A 22042-nucleotide genomic window follows, 5' to 3' on the forward strand; every position below is an offset into this window, starting at 1 on the left:
AGAAACCCCAGAAGCGAACAAAACCCCGACCCACTTCCGTTTCACCGCCCCGTCCGTCCGCTCGCTCGCCCACGCCGCTCCACCTTCTTTCTTTCTTCCCCTGCTCTCCCACGCACGCACGCACGCGACGAGGCGGGCACTGCTCCGGTCCACGGGGTGCTCCGCCTGCCGATCAGTCCCATCGCGGCGCATCGTCTTGTCTTCGCGGCCAAGCTTTCTTTCGGCCCCGGCCTGGTCTGGTCCTATATTTTAACGGAAGGCGTGAGGGAGTGGTTGAAGAAAACTGGTTGACGCCAGACGCAGCGTCGCGCCCGAGAAGCACGCACTTCACTGCGCTGCCGCAGGCTTTGCCCTGCCTTCTTGCCTCTCTCTCTCGCTTCTCCTCCCAGATGCCGAGGGAAAAGGGAATGGCCTTTTGGGGTTTCTTCGACGGCGGACCTGCGCCCGGCATGAACGAGTTCCCCTACTACGCCGCCGCCGGCCCGGGCGCCCTCGCCTCCTCCTCCCTCTCGCCGCCGTCCTCCCTCGCGCCGGTACGCGCACTCTTACTCCACGTGCTGTAGTAGCAACTACTCGGGGTTTCTTCTTCTTTGCGTGCTCCGGTCCGGCGATCGCGAAAGGCGTGCCTTTTTCTTTTCTTTAATCCCTTTCCCGTGGCTAACCGCAGGCCGGCGACGGCCGCGGCTTCGTGAAGGTGGAGGACGGCAGCCGGTCGATGACAGACCACCTCCACGCCGTCTCCGGAGGCGATGCCGGCGGCGGCGAGGACGGCGAGGCCGCGCCAGAGCTCGACCACCGCGGCAAGCGCAAGAGGCCCGCCAACGCGCGCCACACCCCTCGGCAGATCCATGAGCTCCAAGCGTACGCGCACGCACCCATACATTAAAAAAGGAAATTCCGCTCATGTCGTGTCCACTTCTTTGATCATGCATGCCGCTGTTCATCGGCGCAGGTTGTTCGAGCAATGCCCCCACCCGGACGAGAAGCAGCGGGCGGCGCTGGGCAAGAGGGTCCGCCTCCAGCCGAGTCAGGTCAAGTTCTGGTTCCAGAACCGCCGCACGCAGTTGAAGGTAGTGATTCTTAACCAATCTAGTCTTATCGACCGCTCCAACACTCTCGATCCTTCTTCACTGGTGCACTTCTTGACACGGCTCGGCTGATTCCTCTCTGTGGTGGTTCATCTTGCAAGAGGGAATCTCTGCTGCACGAGAACCAGCAGTTGATGGCGGAGAACGGCAAGCTGCGCGCCGAGAACCTGTCCCTCAGGGTGGCAATGGCGCATCCAGTGTGTGGCGGCTGTGGCGGCCCGGTCCCAGCGATGCTTGACGAGTCGCCGTCCCTGGAGGAGGAGGACCTGCGCGTCCAGAACGCCACGCTCAAGAACGAGCTCAGCCGACTCTGCGCTCTCGCTTCCGTGTTCCTTGGCAGGTCCATTTCCTACGTGGCGGCGCCACCAACGCCAGGCTCGCCAGCGGAGCGCATTGGTTCAGTGCCGGCGACCACCGTGGCCAACTCGACGGTCACCGAGTTCACGGGCAGTCCCTCCAGCCAAACAGCGGGAATGGCGATCACGGCCATGGCGAAGGCTGGCATCGACAGGTCCGTGTTCTTGGAGCTTGCGACGAGTGCAATGGATGAGCTCGTCAAGATGGCGCAGATGGACGAGCCGTTGTGGATTCCAAATGTTCCCTTGCCTGGTTCCCTTGCCAAGGAGACGCTCAACCATGAAGTGTACTTGAGGACCTTCTCGCCAGCCATAGGGGTGAAGCCTCCGGGGTTTGTATCCGAGGCCTCTAGGGAGTCCGGCATTGTAAGCAGTGATGGCAGCGTCGAGCTTGTGGAGACTCTGTTGGATGAGGTTGCCCATCGTCGTCTCACTGTGCCCCCTGCCTTCTCGTTGCTACTCCTTGTATGTCTGAACTTACATTGCCTGTTTTGAAATCTTGCTGCAGAGACGTTGGTCCCGTTTTTTCTCGTGCATAATTGCCGAATCATCGACGATCGAGGAGATCTCTACTGGAGCTGCAGGAAGTAGAGATGGTGCATTGCTGCTTGTGAGTGTTCGTGTTGATCAGTATCCAGTGTCCATAAGCACGCCTTATAGGCACTTAATTGTACTAGCATCTAAGTGTTTCGTCTATCATTGCAACAGATGCAGGCAAAGCTGCAGGTTCTTTCGCCTCTTGTCCCTATTAGGGAGGTGACCTTTCTCAGATTCTGCAAAAAGTTGGGTGAGGGTTTCTGGGCTGTAGTGGATGTTTCCATGGATGAGTTGGTGATGGAGCAAGGCCTTGCCGTGGCATCCACCACTGCAAATATGAAGTGCCGGAGGCTGCCTTCTGGCTGTGTGGTGCAAGATACCCCCAATGGCTTCTGCAAGGTACACCATCCTCTCTACATTCACTTGGTTACATCATGTTCTTAGATTGACAATAGACAGCAATGTTAGCACGCCTGAAACTCGTCTGCCTCTGTATCCATTGATTAGTAATAGTTATGTTACTTATTTGGCTACCACCAAAATCAACCGTGCTAGTTCCACTGGTTTGCTGCTCTATGCATATGATGATCATCAGCTGGCTTGTTGCGAAATGCAAGTTTGTTCCGGTTCTCAATGACCACATGAGAATGTTCTTTTCAGAGTGTTTTTTAGTTGGTTTAGTGTGTTATTGACTGATCACCGTGCTATATAGTATTCACAAAGCCAAAAGGGTAGGCTCAGTTTTTCAATAGATTAAGTATCTGTGGTTGCAAGCCCTCCACCGCGAGTTAGGTAATCACTTGTCAGCAGAGAGAGGGTAAACAAGTGATTTGTGAATAATTAACTGGATTTATAATCCAGTATTTCTTCCAAAGCATGTGCCTTTTCTTAGTTTAATCTCGAGTCGAATTCTTGAAGCAAAAATTCTATACTAACTGCCCACAATATCATCAATTTGTCTCATTGTCGAGAATTAAAGATCTTGACCACTAAGTCTATTGTTTGTCTTCATGGAAAGTACTTTTAGTCTTTGAAAGAGGAAGGTTCAGTTATTTTTTGCACATCTAATTCACGTACTATCAGCTTTTTTTGGTGCTATCTGTCCATAAGTTGACAAGGGGTTATGTCTGCCGTTTGTGTGGCTTGTCACAAAGGCCGTGCGTGTGAAAAACGATCAACTGTTTGTATATCAGTCATGTGAAAAAGGCCGTGCTATTTAGTTGGTTTCCTGTTTATCTTCTCTTCATCAACTCATCGTTTGTTGATTAAATGCAATCAACAGTGTGGGAAAATGTGTCAAATTATAGTTTTATTGGAATGTAATCATTCAGTACATGTTACTCCCTCTAAAGAAATATAAGAGTGTTTAGATCACTAAAGTAGTGATCTAAACACTCTTATATTTCTTTACGGAGGGAGTACAATGTAGGAGTTCATAATAGGTTAGTATCTTGAGATAGGATTAGTCTAAATTATTCTCTGCTCTTCTTCATATTAAAAAACTTGGTCAAAATATTTCAGCAAAATGTAAAAATATGATTTGCTAGCACTATACACTTACACTGTGTACCTGACACTAGTAGAATTGCACTGCAGAGCTTGAGATTGCGTTTTGGGCATGCATTCATGCACTTACGTGCTAACAGATGCACTTGAATTTGCACTGCAGGTTACATGGGTTGAACATACAGTATATGATGAATCCTCCGTGCACCAGCTCTACCGGCCTCTCCTGCGGTCTGGCCTTGCCCTTGGTGCAGGGCGGTGGCTTGCGACGCTACAGCGCCAGTATGACTGCTTGGACGTTCTCATGCCGAAGCAAGACTCGTCAGGTACAGAAATATGATAATGTGCAACATCTATGTGGCATGCTTTGCATACTTCCTTGGAATTAAAATGGCAATGTACCACATTTTTCACAGATGCCATGTTGGAAGGATCACGGAGCTTGCTGAGGTTGGCAGAGAGGATGATGGACAACTTCTGTGCGGGGGTGAGCGCATCTTCTGCTGAATGGAGCAAACTGGAGGACGTCACGGGGAGCATTGGGGAGGATGTGCGTATCATGGCATGTAGGAGTGTGGATGAACCTGGGGTGCCAGCTGGTGTGGTGCTGTGTGCTGCCACATCGGTGTGGATGCTTGTAACACCCAAACGGCTTTTCAACTTCCTGTGCAATGAGAGAACGCGGGCTGAATGGGACATCCTAAGCAAGGGTGGCCCTATGCAGGAGGTGACAAAAATCTACAAGGGGCAACAGAATGGCAACGCCGTATCTCTACTGAAGGCCACTGTGAGTATTATCTATAGCTTCGCCTAGTTAGTTGTTGCTCCTTCTATGCTTACTAGAAACATTGCATGTTTAACTGACTAGTAGTCGGGAGGCTTTTCAGTGATCTAGAAGCTGAGCTCATTCGGTGCTTTAGTCTTGGGAACAATCATCACTTTTAAGCTTTTCGGAAGAAGAAAAAACACATATACCTAAAACTTGTTTCTGTTCTCTGAATGTTTGTTCAGAAGGTGTAACATGTGTAGATATGGGTCAGGCATAGTTAATAGTACTGAGCATTGGCTGTGTGCATCGCAATGACGTAGAGGCTGGGCACGATCCTCCTTTTCAAAAAAAAAGTTAATACTGAGCATGATGACGAATGAAGCGTGTGAAATTGGGAGTTATATTCTTGAGGAAGAACATAAAGATGTTTTCACCAGCCTTGTACCACTTCTATTCCAAAACTAAATTAGACGGTACTTTTAGGATTCATGCAGTCAAGCTTGAATTACTACAGTTGTACACAAAATCATGAAATTTACTAGTATGTTTATCAATGGAAGTACACACATAAGTGTCTTTTATAATGTTAACTAGCATAGAACTTGAAAAGGTAATGGTCAGATGTATTTACTGGAGGAGAAATATGAAACAGCAATTATTATTTTCTTGGGCACGCATCCAAATGTGTCATTTTGTAATAGAAGAAAACAGCAAGAGACTGAAGGTTGGAAGTAAATTAGGATGTGTGTTGTATCGAAGTTAAACCAAATTAGATGTACTTTTACGATTCATGCAGTCAAAGCTTGAATTACTGCAGTTGTACACAAAATCATGAAATTTACTAGTATGTTATCAATGGAAGTGCTCGAAATCAAACGTCTAAATGATGATGCTCGGACATGTTTTTTTAATAAGCCTACCCCAACTTGTTTGGGACTAAAGGCTTTGTTGTTGTTGTTGTTGTTGTTGTTGCATGCAGTCAAGTGGACACATATATGAAAACAGCAAGTTTTTTGTTCTAAATCTGTGTGAACTTCCATCTAGTTTCTGTGAACATGTACTGTGCCATTTTGGCAGAAAATGTCATCGTGTTGTTTGATTGTTTCTGGCTTCAGGATGTTAATCATGCATGATTTGTGTGACTATCTATTCTTCCTGTCCTCCCTTTCTTTTATTTACCTCGACCCTAAATATTGTCTCACATCACATGGTACAGGCCCCAAACACCCAGCAGGACAGCAGCATCCTGATCCTACAGGAGACGTGCACAGATGCATCCAGCTCAATGGTGGTGTACACCCCAGTGGACATCCCAGCAATGCGCCGTGTCATGGGCGGGGAAGGTGACCCGGCATCGATCATGCTCTTGCCATCCGGTTTCGCCATTCTGCCCGGCGGGCCGAGCATATCTGGCGACGACGGGCACAAGACATGCGGCTCGCTGCTCACCGTGGCGTTCCAGATACTCGGGAACAGGCAGCCCACCGGGAAGCTCACCGTGGAGTCGGTGCAGACCGTGGACAGCCTCATCTCCTGCACCATCAACAGGATCAAGACGGCGCTGCGGTGCGACGCCTGAGCGAGCTTGGGGACGGGGGAACCCTTTTGGCCTAGGAGCGAGCGAGCAGACGGTGAAGGGTCTTGGAGTCAAGAACGAACCGCGAAAATAGGAGTGTGGCCTTTGCTGGGTGGTAAGGACCGGGCTGGGCTGGGCAGGTCCTTAGCACAGAGCAATGGTGGTGGTTCGGGTATTGACTCGGCCTTCTCCCGGCTGTTCTCTCTCGTGACATTTGCATTTTGGACAGACAGTTGGAGGCTAGTCTTCTTAAGCTTTTGTTTGCATTTTGGCCCGGACTTGGTAGCGTTGGTGATAGCAAGATGTGATGCTTTCTGTAGGAACTCGCTCTGAATGGCAATGTTCCGTTGGCCAGATGTTCGGTTCTTTTGAGGCAGCCTTGGGTTCCAAGAATGGTATCCAGCAAGCAATCAGTCATCTAGAAAGAATGAACTTTGTTAATTGTTATGTTAGGAGTATTTGTGCTCCCTCTGTTTCAAAATAAGTGTCATGGTTTTAGTTGCACAACATTCATTTTGGAACGTAGGGAGTAACATTCAACGTCATGGTGCATGGGCACTGAAATGTGAACACAAAGTAGCTGCAAACTCTGGGACATGGAGTTTCTACACTTAATTTTCCGCACACATGCAAATTTTCATGAAGAAAAAACATCCTGAATACTCTGGCTAAAAGAAACAAAATCAATGCTAAAAGAACTGTTTTTGAAAGCATTTTCGAGTGTTGATTTTGTTAATTTTTTACCAGACCTCTACAAATGCGATTTCATCACAGAAATTTGCACGCAGGCAGAGAAGCCCATGCAATGTTTGTTGTAAAAAAACAGTAAATTTTGAAAAAAAAATTCTGTTTTCTTTCAGATTTCACTATCCATATCAAGAGCATTTGAGCTCAGGATTAGAAGACCACTTTCGTAAACTCTGCTCATAAGTTCAGACAGTTGGACTGTAAAATTCAGACCAAAAATAAAAATGCAAGGAAATGATGAATCCATTTTCTGCCAATCCATAATTGATATGCAGTTGACTTGGATAACTGACGGTTCCTTCATGATGCTGGTACGACAGCTCAATAGACTACAAAATGACCCGAAAAATACCCAGATTAGTTCCGAAATACAGCAGCGCGTGAACCAAGGATGGCTGGGCTAAAAGCACTCGAACTAAGAGGACTCAGTCTCCTCACTAGTCACTACAGGCTACAACTATATCTCCGATGCTAAACAAGCATAAATAGTTCACTTCAGCGAAGAACTATCTTACACACTGAGATACCACGACAGAGTAGCGATAAAACAGGCTATGCATGACAACACTGTTAACTGATGTCAGAGCAGCTGCACAGCGTTAGGCCTTTGCTGTTTCTCTCACCAGAGCAAACTTGGCCAGAAGGCCAGAAAGCTGAAGGAATGACCCGACGCCGTCACAGATCCTCATGTGCGCAAATCCGGTTTCCTGTGCGAACATACAAACATGAAATTTTAGTTGACGGGATAAATCACAAGACACGAGAGCATAAACAAGACAGGGTTTACCTTCAGCAACTCCAGCTTCAGAAATTCAGCCATGTCATAGTTCTTGATGACACGGAAGAGAGTAGTGATTATGTCGGTAGGAGAGTAGCCCAAATCATAGAGTTGCTTTAGGCCAGAGCAGGCCTCATCAAACTTCCCATCTAGTACATTTTTCACCATACTCTTGACATGCAAGGGATGTGGTTGATCGCAAACCTAGAACAAGTTCATCGTTACTGTTAATTGAAAAAGTATTGGAGAATTCAGATGATGCAAAATGAGATAACTCGTGCCAACCTTGAACACATTTTCTTGATTAACAAAACGGAACCCACTGACTGTAGCTTGCAAATTGTTCAAAGCTTGTCTCATGTCACCATCAGCAGTAAAAATGATGGCTTCAAGACCTTCTGGCACATAAGGGACCTTCATTGAACAAGAATAGAAAGATACGGTTAAAAAAGGGCACCCCAGAACTAACAAACAGAACATATAGGGGTGTTAGGATCACACCCTAATTCAAGGATTAACCAACATACAGGCAATAAGAACAATATAGTGGTATCAACATGATCAAATGGATTTCAACACTACAAAATAAAAATAAAAACAACTGGAAGTTGCCTGTTTGCAGTTTTGCGGGTAGGTAAGCTCCTGGAGGTTTCATATTAGCCATCCTTGTTACCAAAATGCAAAATACTCCCTCTTAACTTGCGAAAACATCTTATGTTGTGGGACGGAGGGAGTAATAAGTTTCTAGATCCAACAACTCAGTCTGTTCAACAGTTTAGGATGACCAATAGGATATGCACCTCTTGACTCAGACCAGTGAGCCTTGAAGTACATTCAGTAAAGTAGTTGCGCAGGTACTTGCTAAGGCCAAACTGACTTATCCTCATGGGATAGGCAAAGTGCATGCTTTTCTTTAACTATATAATTACAGGATTATTATCAGTTCAAAGTAACATCCACTCCACATGCAGTAGTTGCCGTACAATCTTAATTAATTGGTTCAGAAAATAACAACCTCTTCAGCAAGAACACTAAAGTAGCATTAAAATATTTATCTGACCCCATTACTTGTGATATTAGGATCGGAAGCATTCACGGTTAAATACCATATCGGCAGCAAAGCATCTACATGTTTAGGTAAGAATTAAGACCAGTAGTCAAGCAACCAAATTGTGTAATGACACCAGCAAGACGCATATCTCAATTGCTGCTCACGGTGGTTGGAATCAGTACCCTGAATTACAGCTACTTATCAGCACTCCAAATTAGCTCTCCAAGTAGGAGATACTTCTTCATAATACCAAATTAAGCTTCTTGGTTATTTATTAAGGTACCCTGTAATTCTTATACAGTTGCAGTTCTGCCTTTCCCGCTGGTAAAGAGAAAGGCTAATTTCATTTTCCTTAACTGCAGAACAGGACTGTCATCTGAGTGCTCTTATATAATTATTAGTAATATTAATATATGTATTACAATCATTATGCTCAGATGACAAGCAGGGTGAAAGGTCAAAAGTAAACGGCAGACGATATTATAAATAAATAAGAACAATTAATACATGCAAACATATCCTCAATGTTTAAAAAAATAACAAAACATATGTAGGATCATGTATCAGAAAGGGGTTCTCTTAATCTTCAATTAGTGACAAAGCACCTTAAATTGATAATAATTCAAGGTGGTTGGAAAATTATGCGTATGAGTAAGGGTTTCAGCAGTTCTCATGCATAAAACATCCAGGAGTCCACATTGGGTAAATATTTTGGACAGTTATGGCTGTATGAATGAACAGTTAAGTACCAGCTTTATCTTCTAGCTAAGACAACAAAGACACTACCCTCCAACAGCTAAGTCCTTGCAAAGTAGGCAACTACCAGAGCTACTAAACATTACCTTCTCAGCAGCAACCACGATCATAAGGCGGCCAAGGATCTCCTGATCTGAAAGCCTCGAGAACCGGACAATAGCGCAGCGACTTTGGATGGGTTCAATGATTTTAGATGAAGTATTGCAGGCAAGAGCAAATCTTGTGGTGTTGGAATAAATCTCCATGGTTCTTCTCAGTGCTTGCTGTGCCCCTGTTGTCATGCTGCACGTAGCAAGTGTGAGGCACAAACAGAAACTAAAAACATACTCCCTCTGTAAAGAAATATAAGAGGGTTTAGACACTATGATGATAAACATTCTGGTGCGATATTCATGGCAGAGTGTCTGGTTTTTAGAGCAATGCCCATTGACATGTCCATTTGTATTCTGTTTAGGGGCAATTGACAGGTCCGTGTTTATTCAGTAAGCTCTGATGAGTGGGCCCGCCATGTCAGATTTTGCTATCAAATGTGAGGTTTGGGTGCTGTGTGAATAGTTAGAGCGAGACTTGTTGTTCCATGAAAAAATGCTCAAAAGGTGTGATGAATTGTTAAAATCTCTGCTGAAGTTCTGGTTCCATGAAAAAAGACTCAAAAGGTGTGAAAAGACTCAAAAGGTGTGATAAATTGTTAAAATTTCTGCTGCAGTTGTGGTCCTAAGTAATTCATTATTATGTTTTAATATATACATGTAGGGTTTCCCTGCATATTTTCATAGAAAAATATGATAACCCCTATCTAGTTCATTATAATGATGACCTGTCATTGGTGCATAATCTAGAACAAATCATGACATTCTGAGTGTGAAACCAAACGATGATGAGCTAGAAACAAGGTAACTAACATGTCTTTTTGTTTCTCGGGCTATCAGCTTATCACCGACATCACACAGGTCTGAATCCCACTCTGGGGATGGCATTACCTGTCAGCCTCGTCCAGTATGACGATCTTGTGCCGTCCGGGCGGCAGTGTGACCTTCTTCTGCGCGAACATCTTGATCTTGTTCCTCACCACATCAAGCCCCCTGCAAAAGCACGGATCGACCATCAGACAACCAATCCATACAGCCACGAGACGCAAGTACAAAATCAAGTCAAGGCGGCAGCAACCTGTCGTCCGAGGCGTTGAGCTCGAGCACTCCCTCGCGGTAGCTGGGCCCGAGCATCTCGTGGGCCAGCGCCAGGATGCTCGTCGTCTTCCCGGTCCCCGGAGGCCCCTGGCGAAAAAAGGCATGGGAGGAGAGGAGACGGGGTGAGTTTTCCATGTTGCGAGAGTGCGCGCGCAAGGTGTTCGGGGAAATGGCGCTTACGGAGAGGATGAGGTTGGGCATGTTGCCGTCGCGGGCGATGACCTCGAGGCGGCTGACGGCGTCGGCGTTGCCGACGACATCGGCGACGCGGCTGGGGCGGTACTTCTCCACCCACGGGATGTCGTACGTGTCGGCGGGGGCGGCGGCGGAGGAGGAGGCGGCCATGGCGCTGGGGTGGGGTTGAGCGGAGGGAAGGAGGGAAAACCTTTCGGTTGTGGAGGGAAAAGTGGGGAAATTGCCGGGCCAGCGGCGCGAGGGTTTTCATTTCGGCCCTCGGTCGCTTTCAAGACGACGGCTGCGATCGACCACACGAATCTGGAGGATTTTCATTAAAAATGAACGTATCTCGCCAACATTTTCCTATAGGTCTTTCTGCTGTCTCTTTCATTTTTACATCTCTTTCCCACCCTTATTTTGGAGCCAAATTCGGTTTGGCTTGTGCAGCACGGGAAATGCTTGTGGAAATGCAATACACAAAGATTTAGAAGAAAAGAACATAAGGATACTCATCTCCGCTCACGGGTTACGAATAACACACTGCTAATGATGGTGTCAGCTAACCGCTTGAAGTTGACAAGACAATCAGTAGTTTGTTGAAGATCCACGTGCATACGATGAAGACGACGAACTCTATACCTATGTGTGAATAAACATGGTCATTTAAGGCAACTTATCATCTATTAGTTTTCTTAATCTTGCAAATTGAAAGCTCACTGGATTATAGGTCCTTGCGGAATTTAAACTGTCAAGAAACTATTTTGTGTTGGAAATCTCACTGGGTAGAGGTATTAAACTTCTATGACATTGTCTAAACTTATATTGTCGTGCGGGGAAGAAGTTAACAACCTTTGGGTCCATTAGAAATCAAATTATTAATAATTGGGTCTGGATGAGTCACATGTTTTTCGCGGTTGTCTGTTCTTTTGATGTTTCACTCCATCTTAGAAGACCGACGTGACTTCGAGTTTACTTTCCACTCCATAAAACATTGCATCATATGGATGATGTAGCAAAAGCCATGACGATTTTTATGGACTGTGTCTGAACTACTAAAGATTGTCCAAAAAAAATCAAGAAGCACCCCTAGCCACTCTCTAAGTTAAACGCACAGGTTAAGTCATTTTGCATATTTTTTCACGCCTACATTAAAATGCCTCAAATACGTTAATCAAACCATCTGCACCAACACTAATATAAAAATGAAATACATCGTGGTCTCTAGGGATGATCGTCTTCTTCCACCCCACCAACCCGATAGAGCGTCGCGCTCTCTTTGTCGCTGTAGCCAACCGGCCGTCATTGATCGTGGAAGGGTTCATCAGAGCAATAGTCCTTCCAAACCAACGCCCTGTACAGGAACCAACCGAGAGTCGTTGCCTTGAGAGATCCACATATTCAAGATCCTGATACGTTTCCAATGTATCTATAATTTTTGAGTGTTTCATGCTGTTATATTATCAATCGTGGATGTTTTATAATTATTGTATAGTCATTTTATATCATTTTTGGTACTAACCTATTGACATAGTGCCAAGTGCCAGTTGTTGTTCTTTGCATGTTTTTTACATCGCAGATAATCAATACCAAACGGAGTCCAAACGCAGCGAAACTTTTTGTAGATTTCTTTTGGACCAGAAGACAACCAATGGGCTGAAGAAGCACCTGCGGGCTGCTCCAAGGGGAGCACAACCCACCAGGGCGCGCCTGGGCCCACCTCGGGTGCCCCCTGGACCGCCTCTTTACTCTATAAATACCCCAATATTCCAGAAACCCTAGGGGAGTCGACGAAAAACAATTCCAGCCGCCGCAAAGTCCAGAACCATCAAATCCAATCTAAACACCATTACGGAGGGGTTCACCACTTCCATTGGTGCCTCTCCGATGTTGCGTGAGTAGTTCTTTGTAGACCTTCGGGTCTGTAGTTAGTAGCTAGATGGCTTCCTCTTTCTCGTTTGATTCTCAATACAATGGTCTCTTGGAGATCCATATGATGTAACTCTTTTTGCGGTGTGTTTGTTGGGATCCGATGAACTTTGAGTTTATGATCAGATCTATCTCTTTTTATCCATAAAACTTTTTTGAGTTTCTTTGATCTCTTATATGCATGGTTGATTATAACCTCGTATTTCTTCTCTGATATTTGGGTTTTGTTTGGCCAACTTGATCTATTTATCTTGCAATGGGAAGAGGTGCTTTGTAGTGGGTTCGATCTTACGGTGCTTGATCCCAATGACAGAAGGGGAACCGACACTTATGTATCGTTGCTACTAAGGATAAAATGATGGGGTCTATTCCTACATAAATAGATCTTGTCTACATCATATCATCATTCTTATTGCATTACTATGTTTCTCGGTGAACATAATACACTAGATGTATGCTGGATAGTGGTTGATGTGTGGTGTAATAGTAGTAGATGCAGGCAGGAGTCGGTCTACTAATCTTGGACGTGATGCCTATATAATGATCATTGCCTGGATATCGTCATGATTATTTGAAGTTCTATCAATTGCCCAACAGTAATTCATTTACCCACCGTTTGCTATTTTTCTCAAGAGAAACCACTAGTGAAACCTACGGCCCCCGTGCCTCTTTCTCATATTATTTGCCTTTGCGATCTATTTTATTTGCCTTTTATTTTTAGATCTATTAAACCAAAAATACAAAATACCTTATTGTAATTTATTTTATTTGGCGTCCGATCTATCAATCTATTACAATTTATTCACGTTCGTCTGCCAATTTCTGGCGTCGTTACTCGAAAGGGATTGACAACCCTTTTAATACCCGAGTCGCGAGTATTTGTTATTTGTGTGCAGGTGTCGTTTACATGTTGTTGCTTGGTTCTCCTACTGGTTTGATAACCTTGGTTTCATATATGAGGAAAATACCTACCGTCATTGTGCTGCATCATCCCTTTCCTCTTTGGGGAAATACCGACGTAGCTTCAAGCCGCATCAGATCCCAACCTCCAAAAGTCTCATAAGTTTACATGGAAAACGAGGTTGCGCCAAATTGGCATAGAGGAGTTCGGAGGACCAAACTACAGAGGGAAGTCATCACCGGCACGCCGACAAACCCTACAAACAGTAACCTTGCATGCCAGAAAGACCTCATCCCCTGCTAGACAGCAGAAGCTTCCTCATAAGATCCAAAAAGGAGCCTTCCCGAGACATCATTGCTCACCTTGAGCATTGACACTAGCGAAGGGGGACCGATCCAAGCCATTGCACTGGCACCACCACCTGCACCATCCCCCGTGCTCCACGCTGCTGATAAGAGGGGCAACACCAAGAGTAAGATATGCCCCCCGGCAGCTGCTGGTAGAGATAACCCCTCGCTACTGACCACACCTTTCGCTCACCATCTTCCTGCAGCCCTGCAACCTCCGCCACCAATGTCGCTGTCGACCCTCAAGCAACTGCACAAAAGCAGCCTGGCGCTCGAATGCCCCACGCCCCGACAACCCGTGTCTGCCGCCCTCGTCAGCGACCCGCACCGCCGCCACACACACATGCACACGCACGAGAACCACATCTTGCCACCTCGCGCCAGCCAGTGAGTTACCCCGCTACCATCATCCTTGGATCTAGGCGAACTTTGCCTGCCGGAGCCTATGGTTGCGATGCAAGGAGGGAGGGGCTGGGTTGAAGGGTGGCGCGCTAGGTTTTTCACCTTTGAGTCAGCAGGGGAGGGCGACACAAGGAGGGGGGCTCAAGCAATGCTTGATTTACCTTGTAAAATCACATTGCCACTGTTTTTTTGAATGGCCGCCGGGGGTGGGGGGTAAATCCCCACCTGAATATATTCAATTGAATTTTCCTAGAAGCCTTGCGGCTCCATACAGATGGGTTCAAGTGAACCGGAGTGCACAGGGAAGAACAACAAAGAAGAAACACAACAACAAAAAAACCATACAGACAGCCAAACCCCGGAAGGACCGCCAAAGAAGAGCACACGGGGGGAAGAAGGCCGCTCAACAACACCAAGCGGTATTGTTGCTGTTGGAAATATGCCCTAGAGGCAATAATAAAGTGGTTATTATTATATTTCCGTGTTCATGATAATTGTCTATTGTTCATGCTATAATTGTATTAACCGAAAACTGTAATACATGTGTGAATACATAGATCGTAATATGTCCCTCGTAAGCCTCTAGTTGACTAGCTCGTTGATCAATAGATGGTCATGGTTTCCTGACCATGGACATTGGATGTCATTGATAACGGGATCACATCATTAGGAGAATGATGTGATGGACAAGACCCAATCCTAAGCGTAGCACAAGATCGTGTAGTTCGTTTGCTAAAGCTTTTATATATCAAGTATCATTTCCTTAGACCATGAGATTGTGCAACTTCCGGATACCGTAGGAATGCTTTGGGTGTACCAAATGTCACAACATAACTCGGTGGCTATAAAGGTGCACTACAGGTATCTTCGGAAGTATCTGTTGGGTTGGCACGAATCGAGACTGGGATTTGTCACTCCGTATGACGGAGAGGTATCTCTGGGCCCACTCGGTAATGCATCATCATAACGAGCTCAATGTGACTAAGGAGTTAGCCATGGGATCATGTGTTACAAAACGAGTAAAGAGACTTGTCGGTAACGAGATTGAACGAGGTATAGAGATACCGAGGATCGAATATCGGGCAAGTAACATACTGATGGACATAGGGAATTGTATACGGGATTGATTGAATCCCCGACATCGTGGTTCATCCGATGAGATCATCGTGGAACATGTGGGAGCCAACATGGGTATCCAGATCTCGCTATTGGTTATTGGCCGGAGAGATGTCTCGGTCATGTCTGCATGGTTCCCGAACCCGTAGGGTCTACACACTTAAGGTTCAGTGACGCTAGAGTTGTTATGGGAAATAGTATGTGGCTACCGAAGGTTTTTCAGAGTCTCGGATGAGATCCCGGATGTCACAAGGAGTTCTGGAATGGTCCGGAGATGAAGATTTATATATGGGAAGTCCTGTTTCAGTCGCTGGAATGGTTCCGGGGGTTATCGGTATTGTACCGGGACCACCGGAAGGTGTCCGAGGGTCCATCGGGTGGGCCACCTACCCCGGTGGGCCTAGTGGGCTGAACAAGGGAGGGAACCAGCCCGTGGTGGGCTGGTGCGCCCCCCCAAGGGGCCCAAGGTGCCTAGGGTTGGAAATCCTAGGGGTGGGGGCGCCTCCCACATGCTTGGGGGGCAAGTTACCCCCCCTTGGCCGCCGCCCCCCTTGTAGATGGGATCTGGGGGGCGGCCCCCTCTCCCCTTCCCCTATAAATAGTGAGGGGTGGGAGGGCTGCCACACCCTTCCCCTGGCGCAGCCCTCCCCCTCTCCAACACCCCTCCTCCTCCGTCACGCTTGGCGAAGCTCTGCCGGAGAACCATGAGCTCCATCACCACCATGCCGTTGTGATGTCGGAGTTCTCCATCAACTTCTCTCCCCTTGCTGGATCAAGAAGGAGGAGACGTCGCCGGGCTGCACGTGTGTTGAACGCGGAGGCGCCGTTGTTCGGCGTTTAGATTGGAATCGACCGCGATCTGAATCGCTGCGTGTACGGCTCCACCAACCGCGTTCTTGCAACGCTTCCGCTTAGCGATCTTCAGGGGTATGAAGATGCACTCCCTCTCTCTCATTGCTAGCATCTCCTAGATTGATCTTGGTGACACGTAGGAATTTTTCTAAATTATTGCTACGTTCCCCAACAGTGGCATCATGAGCTAGGTCTATGCGTAGACTCTATGCACGAGTATAACACAAAGCAGTTGTGGGCGATGATTTGTTCAATTTACTTACCGTTACTAGTCTTATCTTGATTCGGCGGCATTGTGGGATGAAGCGGCCCGGACCGACCTTACACGTATGCTTGCGTGAGACTGGTTCCACCGATTGACATGCACTTGATGCATAAGGTGGCTAGCGGGTGTCTGTCTCTCCCATTTTAGTCGGATCAGATTCAATGAAAAGGGTCCTTATGAAGGGTAAATAGCAATTGGCATATCACTGTTGTGGTGTTGCGTAGGTAAGAAACGTTCTTTCTAGAAACCCATAGTAGCCACGTAAAACATGCAACAACAATTAGAGGACATCTAACTTGTTTTTGCAGGGTATGCTATGTGATGTGATATGGCCAAAAGGATGTGATGAATGATATATGTGATGTATGAGATTGATCATGTTCTTGTAATAGGAATCACGACTTGCATGTTGATGAGTATGACAACCGGCAGGAGCCATAGGAGTTGTCTTAATTTATTTATGACCTGCGTGTCAATGAAAACGCCATGTAATTACTTTACTTTATTGCTAACCGTTAGTCATAGTAGTAGAAGTAATAGTTGGCGAGGCAACTTCATGAAGACACAATGATGGAGATCATGATGATGGAGATCATGGTGTCATGCCGGTGACGATGGTGTTCATGCCGTGCCTCGAAGATGGAGATCAAAGGCACAAGATGATATTGGCCATATCATGTCACTTTATGATTTGCATGTGATGTTTGTCATGTTTTTACATCTTATTTGCTTAGAACGACGGTAGCATAAATAAGATGATCCCTCGCTAAAATTTCAAGAAAAGTGTTCCCCCTAACTGTGCACCGTTGTGAAGGTTCATTGTTTCGAAGCACCACGTGATGATCGGGTGTGATAGATTCTAACATTCGCATACAACGGGTGTAAGCCAGATTTACACATGCGAAACACTTAGGTTGACTTGACGAGCCTAGCATGAACATAGGAGTTGCCTTAATTTATTGTATGACCTGCGTGTCAATGAAAACGCCATGTAATTACTTTACTTTATTGCTAACCGTTAGCCATAGCAGTAGAAGCAATAGTTGGTGAGACAACTTCATGAAGACACGATGATGGAGATCATGGTGTCATGCCAATGATGATGGTGTTCATGTCGCGCCTCGAAAATGGACATTAAAGGCGCAAGATGATATTGGCCATATCATGTCACTTTATGATTTGCATGTGATGTTTGTCATGTTTACATCTTATTTCCTTAGAACGACGGTAGCATAAATAAGATGATCCCTCACTTAAATTTCAAGAAAAGTGTTCCCCCTAACTGTGCACCATTGCGAAGGTTCATTGTTCGGAGCACCACGTAATGATCGGATGTGACAAATTCTAACGTTCGCATACAACGGGTGTAAGCCAGATTTACACATGCAAAACACTTAGGTTGACTTGACGAGCCTAGCTGTAGCGACCAGACCTCAAACGGTCTGATCTCTGTGCTCCGGTGTCATCCCTGGATCAGTAATGCTGACACCACACAGTACTCGGAGGATTTACAGCAGAGTAGCAATCACACACTTATTACATCGAGTGTCTCAAAAGAGAACTATTTACCATAAATATGGCTTAAGGCCATCTAATAACGATAACAACAGAAGGCTTGGAAGATAAGTGAGTCCATCAACTCTAACGACATCACTGAGTATAGAACCACGACCTAAAAACTCCTTAATCGTCGTCTGAAAAGTCTGCAACATTAACGTTGCAGCCCGAAACGGGTCAGCACATGGAATATGCTGGCAAGGTAACACATAGAGAGTAATGGAATGAAACAGCTATACTATATGCATATTTGGCTGGTGGAAAGCTCTATGGTTACTGTTTTGCGAAAAGCCAATTTTTCCCTACTACAAAGGAATAAATTTAATTACTATCATGGTGGTTGTTAAACATTGAGAATGGTTGACAGCATTCTCAATCCCAATTAAGCATCATCATTAAACATAACCCAACAAAATTAATTTAGAGTAACATGTTGAGATTCACATGATAATCCAGGTACTAGATACTCAAGATGTCCATAACCGGGGACACGACTAATCATGATTAGTTTATTACACTCTGCAGAGGTTTGCGCACTTTTCCCCACAAGACTCGACCGCCTCCGTTTGGTTTCTCGCACAACGGATGACCGAGACATAGTCTTTCAGAAGCACTAGCACCTTACGATCGGGTAGACCGTACCACCTACATCCCCTACATCTGCTAGTCTACCACTATAAGAGTTCACACGACTTAATCAACTATGCTAGAGCCCATAATAGCTTGTGGCTGCACACGGAAGTTTCTAGTATGAATAGTCTCATGATCCCTTTGAGCCTGGGTGGCGGTCCAAAAGAAAACAGGCAAGTCCTGGAATACCCAGGTGCCTCAATCCACCCAGATGTGTGTTTAAGTTGCCACCTTAGATAAACCATTAATTATCAATCTCACATCTGTCATGGATATCACTCACCCAATCCACGTCTACTAGCATAGCATGGCATAATAAGCAAACGTAGAAGTAACTCCCAAAGGTTTGATAATAAATGGGTATTAGGTACTACCTCATCTACTTCGCATCCCACAATTTAATTTGATCCTAATCATGCAATGTGTGAGGATTGATCTAATGCAATAAAACTGGGTAGTAGAAAAGGTATGATCAAAGTGTTACTTGCCTTGCTGATGATCCGCGAAACCTAACGATTCGAAGTAACAAGCGGCGCACTTCGGGTATTCTATCGTAGACAAACAAACAAGCATACAATAAGTACTCATCTAATGCACAGGTAAAACTCAGATAAAAGATCTAACCAGAAGGTTCAACTTAAGAACTCCGGTTGGCAAAAAGAATCAAATCGAACGAAGCAACGAAAGTCAAACGGCGAAAGAAAACAACTTCGTTCTAGTAATATGGATCTAGGGCAAATTTTACAGTAGTAAAATCTTGTTTAAATTGGTTAAACGGATAGAGGGTTTCGATACGAAACTCTAGGCGCTTGAATCGCCTGATTCCGATAAATAAGCGAAAAGTTAAACTAAAACGAAAATCAGATCAGGAATCGCGATCAGAAAAATCGCGGATTTAATCCGAGAAAAAGAAAAACGACGAACGCTCGCTAGAACGAATGAACAGACGAACGCTCACTATTTAAATAAACCGGAAAAATCGATCTATTTAAAAAACCGAAACTAAAAAAAACCGACGAAAACCGATCTTTTTTTAAACGATGGCATGGAAGTCGAGGCGGCGGCGAACCTCGGCGGCGAAATCCGGCGGGCGGCGGCGGCGCAGGCGGCGGCGCGCGGCTGGCGGCGGCGCGGGGGCTGGGGCACGGCTAGGGTTTGGCTGGGGCTGGGCCTCCCCCGGCTTATAAAGGCCCCCTCGGGCCGGAGTCCAAGTCGGACACGGCCCGTAGGTCAGTTCGTTTTTTTAAATTATTCCGCTCGGAAGAAAATTAAAGAGAAATACTAAACGGACTCCAAAAATTCCGAAATAAATTTTCACGGGCTTCTAAAATCAAGCCGCACAAGGTGAACATTTATTTGGGACCTAAATGCAATTTTGAAAAATGCACATTTTTTCCTAAATTCGAATAAAACACCGAAAAACTCCGAAATAAAATCTTATTTGATTTTATTATTAAATCCTCAATATTTCTTTATTTTGGGAAAGTCATTTTATTCCCTCTCTCATATTTTTGTAATAGAAATAATTGATGATAAAATAAATAAAATCAAATGATCCTATTCTCAAAATTTGAGAAAACTCAAATATGAAAATAACGAAATCCCCAACTCTCTCCGTGGGTCATTGAGTTGCGTAGAATTTCTAGGATCAACCAAAATGCAAAATAAAATATGATATGCAATGATGATCTAATGTATAACATTTCAAATTGAAAATTTGGGATGTTACAAACCTACCCCCCTTAAGATGAATCTCGCCCTCGAGGTTCGGGTTGGCTAGAAAATAGGTGAGGGTGGTCCTTGAGTAAATCTTCCTCTCGCTCCCAGGTGGCTTCATCCTCTGTGTGGTGGCTCCATTGAACTTTGTAAAACTTGATAACCTTGCTGCGGGTAACTCGGCTGGCAAATTCGAGAATCTTAACCGGTTTCTCCTCGTAGGTCAAATTGTTATCCAACTGAATAGTTTCCAATGGCACTGTGTCTCTCAAAGGTATGTCAGCCATCTCCGCGTGACACTTCTTTAACTGAGAAACGTGGAACACATCATGAACTCCTGAAAATCCTTCGGGCAATTCCAACTTGTAGGCCACTTCTCCCATACGTTCCAAAACTCGATATTGTCCTACAAATCATGGCGCTAACTTCCCTTTAACTCCAAAACGCTTTGTTCCTCGAAGTGGAGATACTCGGAGATAAGCTCTATCTCCAACTTCTTAAACTGTCTCCTTACGTTTAGAATCTGCATAACTTTTCTGTCTGTACTGGGCTACCTTGAGCCTATCGCGAATCAACTTCACCTTCTATTCAGACTCTTTAATCAAGTCAGGTCCAAACAACTGGCGGTCTCCAACTTCGTCCCACGATAATGGTGTCCTGCACCTCCTTCCGTACAAAGCTTCGGAAGGGGCCATCTTTAAACTGGTTTGGTAACTGTTGTTGTAAGAGAACTCTGCATATGGCAAATTATCGTCCCAACTAGATCCGTAATCTAGCGCACAAGCTCTCAGCATATCCTCCAAAATCTGATTGACTCTCTCGGTCTATCCATCTGTCTATGGATGAAAAGCTATACTGAATTCTAGCCTGGTACCCAAAGTTTCGTGCAACTGCTTCTAGAACTTTGAGGTAAACTAGGTTCCTCTATCTGATACGATACTCCTTGGAACTCCATGCAAACATACGATCCTGGTCATGTATATCTTTGCCAACTTAGCACTGGTGTAAGTGGTCTTTACTGGGATGAAATGAGCTACTTTCGTCAATCGATCAACTACAACCCAAATCGAGTCGTAGCCTGAACGAGTCCTGGGTAATCCCGTGATAAAATCCATGCCTAACTTATCCCACTTCCATTCGGGTATCGGCAATGGTTGTAACAATCCCGCTGGCTTCTGATGCTCTGCCTTTACTCTCTGACAGACATCACAAACTGCTACGTACTCCGCAATATCCTTCTTCATTCCGGTCCACCAGAAAATATCCTTCAAATCCAAATACATCTTGGTGTTTCCTGTGTGAATTGAATACGGTGAATCGTGTGCCTCTTGCAGAATCAACTTCCTGATCTCCGGGTCATTGGGCACGTAAACGCGGTCTTCAAACCATAGCGTGTCGTGCTCATCCTCACGAAATCCTTTAGCTTTTCCTTTGCTCAGTTTCTCCTTTATAGCGGCAATCTCTTTGTCAATCTTCTGAGCTTCTCTGATTCTATCCATCAAGGTTCACTGAATCTCCAATGCTGCTACATAGCCTCTCGGAACTATTTCCAAACATAGTTCACGAAGGTTTTCTGCTAACTCCTTGGGTATTTCTCCCGTCATTAACGTATTGACATGGCTCTTACGGCTTAATGCATCAACTACTACATTAGCCTTTCCGGGGTGATAATGCAATTTCATATCATAATCCTTGATAAGCTCCAACCATCTCCTTTGTATGAGATTCAACTCCTTCTGGGTGAAAATGTACTTCAAACTCTTATGATCCGTGTACACCTCACAATGGTTTCCGATGAGGAA

General features: G+C 45.4%; 2 protein-coding genes across 2 annotated transcripts; one reads left to right on the plus strand and one right to left on the minus strand.

Moving 5' to 3' along the window:
• The first annotated feature begins 294 nt into the window (after nt 1-294).
• Nucleotides 295-6348, plus strand: LOC125533829 (homeobox-leucine zipper protein ROC4-like). The gene is made up of 9 exons (XM_048697168.1): nt 295-533; nt 668-861; nt 953-1070; nt 1190-1858; nt 1953-2054; nt 2153-2380; nt 3651-3813; nt 3904-4274; nt 5473-6348. Exons 1-9 carry the CDS (start codon nt 390-392, stop codon nt 5833-5835), a joined length of 2352 nt encoding a protein of 783 aa, XP_048553125.1. The 5' UTR covers nt 295-389; the 3' UTR covers nt 5836-6348.
• A 466-nt stretch (nt 6349-6814) lies between these two features.
• LOC125539320 (replication factor C subunit 4) lies at nt 6815-10770 on the minus strand. Its single transcript, XM_048702748.1, has 7 exons — nt 10532-10770; nt 10332-10438; nt 10145-10246; nt 9251-9446; nt 7643-7771; nt 7367-7561; nt 6815-7286 (listed from the first exon to the last, which is right to left on the minus strand). The coding sequence occupies exons 1-7, from the start codon at nt 10694-10696 to the stop codon at nt 7179-7181; spliced, it is 1002 nt and encodes a 333-aa protein (XP_048558705.1). The 5' UTR covers nt 10697-10770; the 3' UTR covers nt 6815-7178.
• Between the last annotated feature and the right edge of the window lie 11272 nt (nt 10771-22042).

The sequence above is a fragment of the Triticum urartu genome, chromosome 2, assembly GCF_003073215.2.
Source record: "Triticum urartu cultivar G1812 chromosome 2, Tu2.1, whole genome shotgun sequence".
Taxonomy (NCBI): Eukaryota; Viridiplantae; Streptophyta; class Magnoliopsida; order Poales; family Poaceae; genus Triticum; species Triticum urartu.

Coding starts and splice junctions, on each gene's coding strand:
- LOC125533829 (XM_048697168.1), top strand. CDS start 390: ATGCCGAGGGAAAAGGGAATGGCCTTTTGGGGTTTCTTCGACGGCGGA. Junction 2,055..2,152: donor GAGATGGTGCATTGCTGCTT/GTGAGTGTTCGT, acceptor TCATTGCAACAG/ATGCAGGCAAAGCTGCAGGT. Junction 2,381..3,650: donor CCCCCAATGGCTTCTGCAAG/GTACACCATCCT, acceptor TTTGCACTGCAG/GTTACATGGGTTGAACATAC.
- LOC125539320 (XM_048702748.1), bottom strand. CDS start 10,696: ATGGCCGCCTCCTCCTCCGCCGCCGCCCCCGCCGACACGTACGACATC. Junction 10,247..10,331: donor CTCAACGCCTCGGACGACAG/GTTGCTGCCGCC, acceptor GTGCTTTTGCAG/GGGGCTTGATGTGGTGAGGA. Junction 7,772..9,250: donor TCGTGGTTGCTGCTGAGAAG/GTAATGTTTAGT, acceptor TGTTCAATGAAG/GTCCCTTATGTGCCAGAAGG.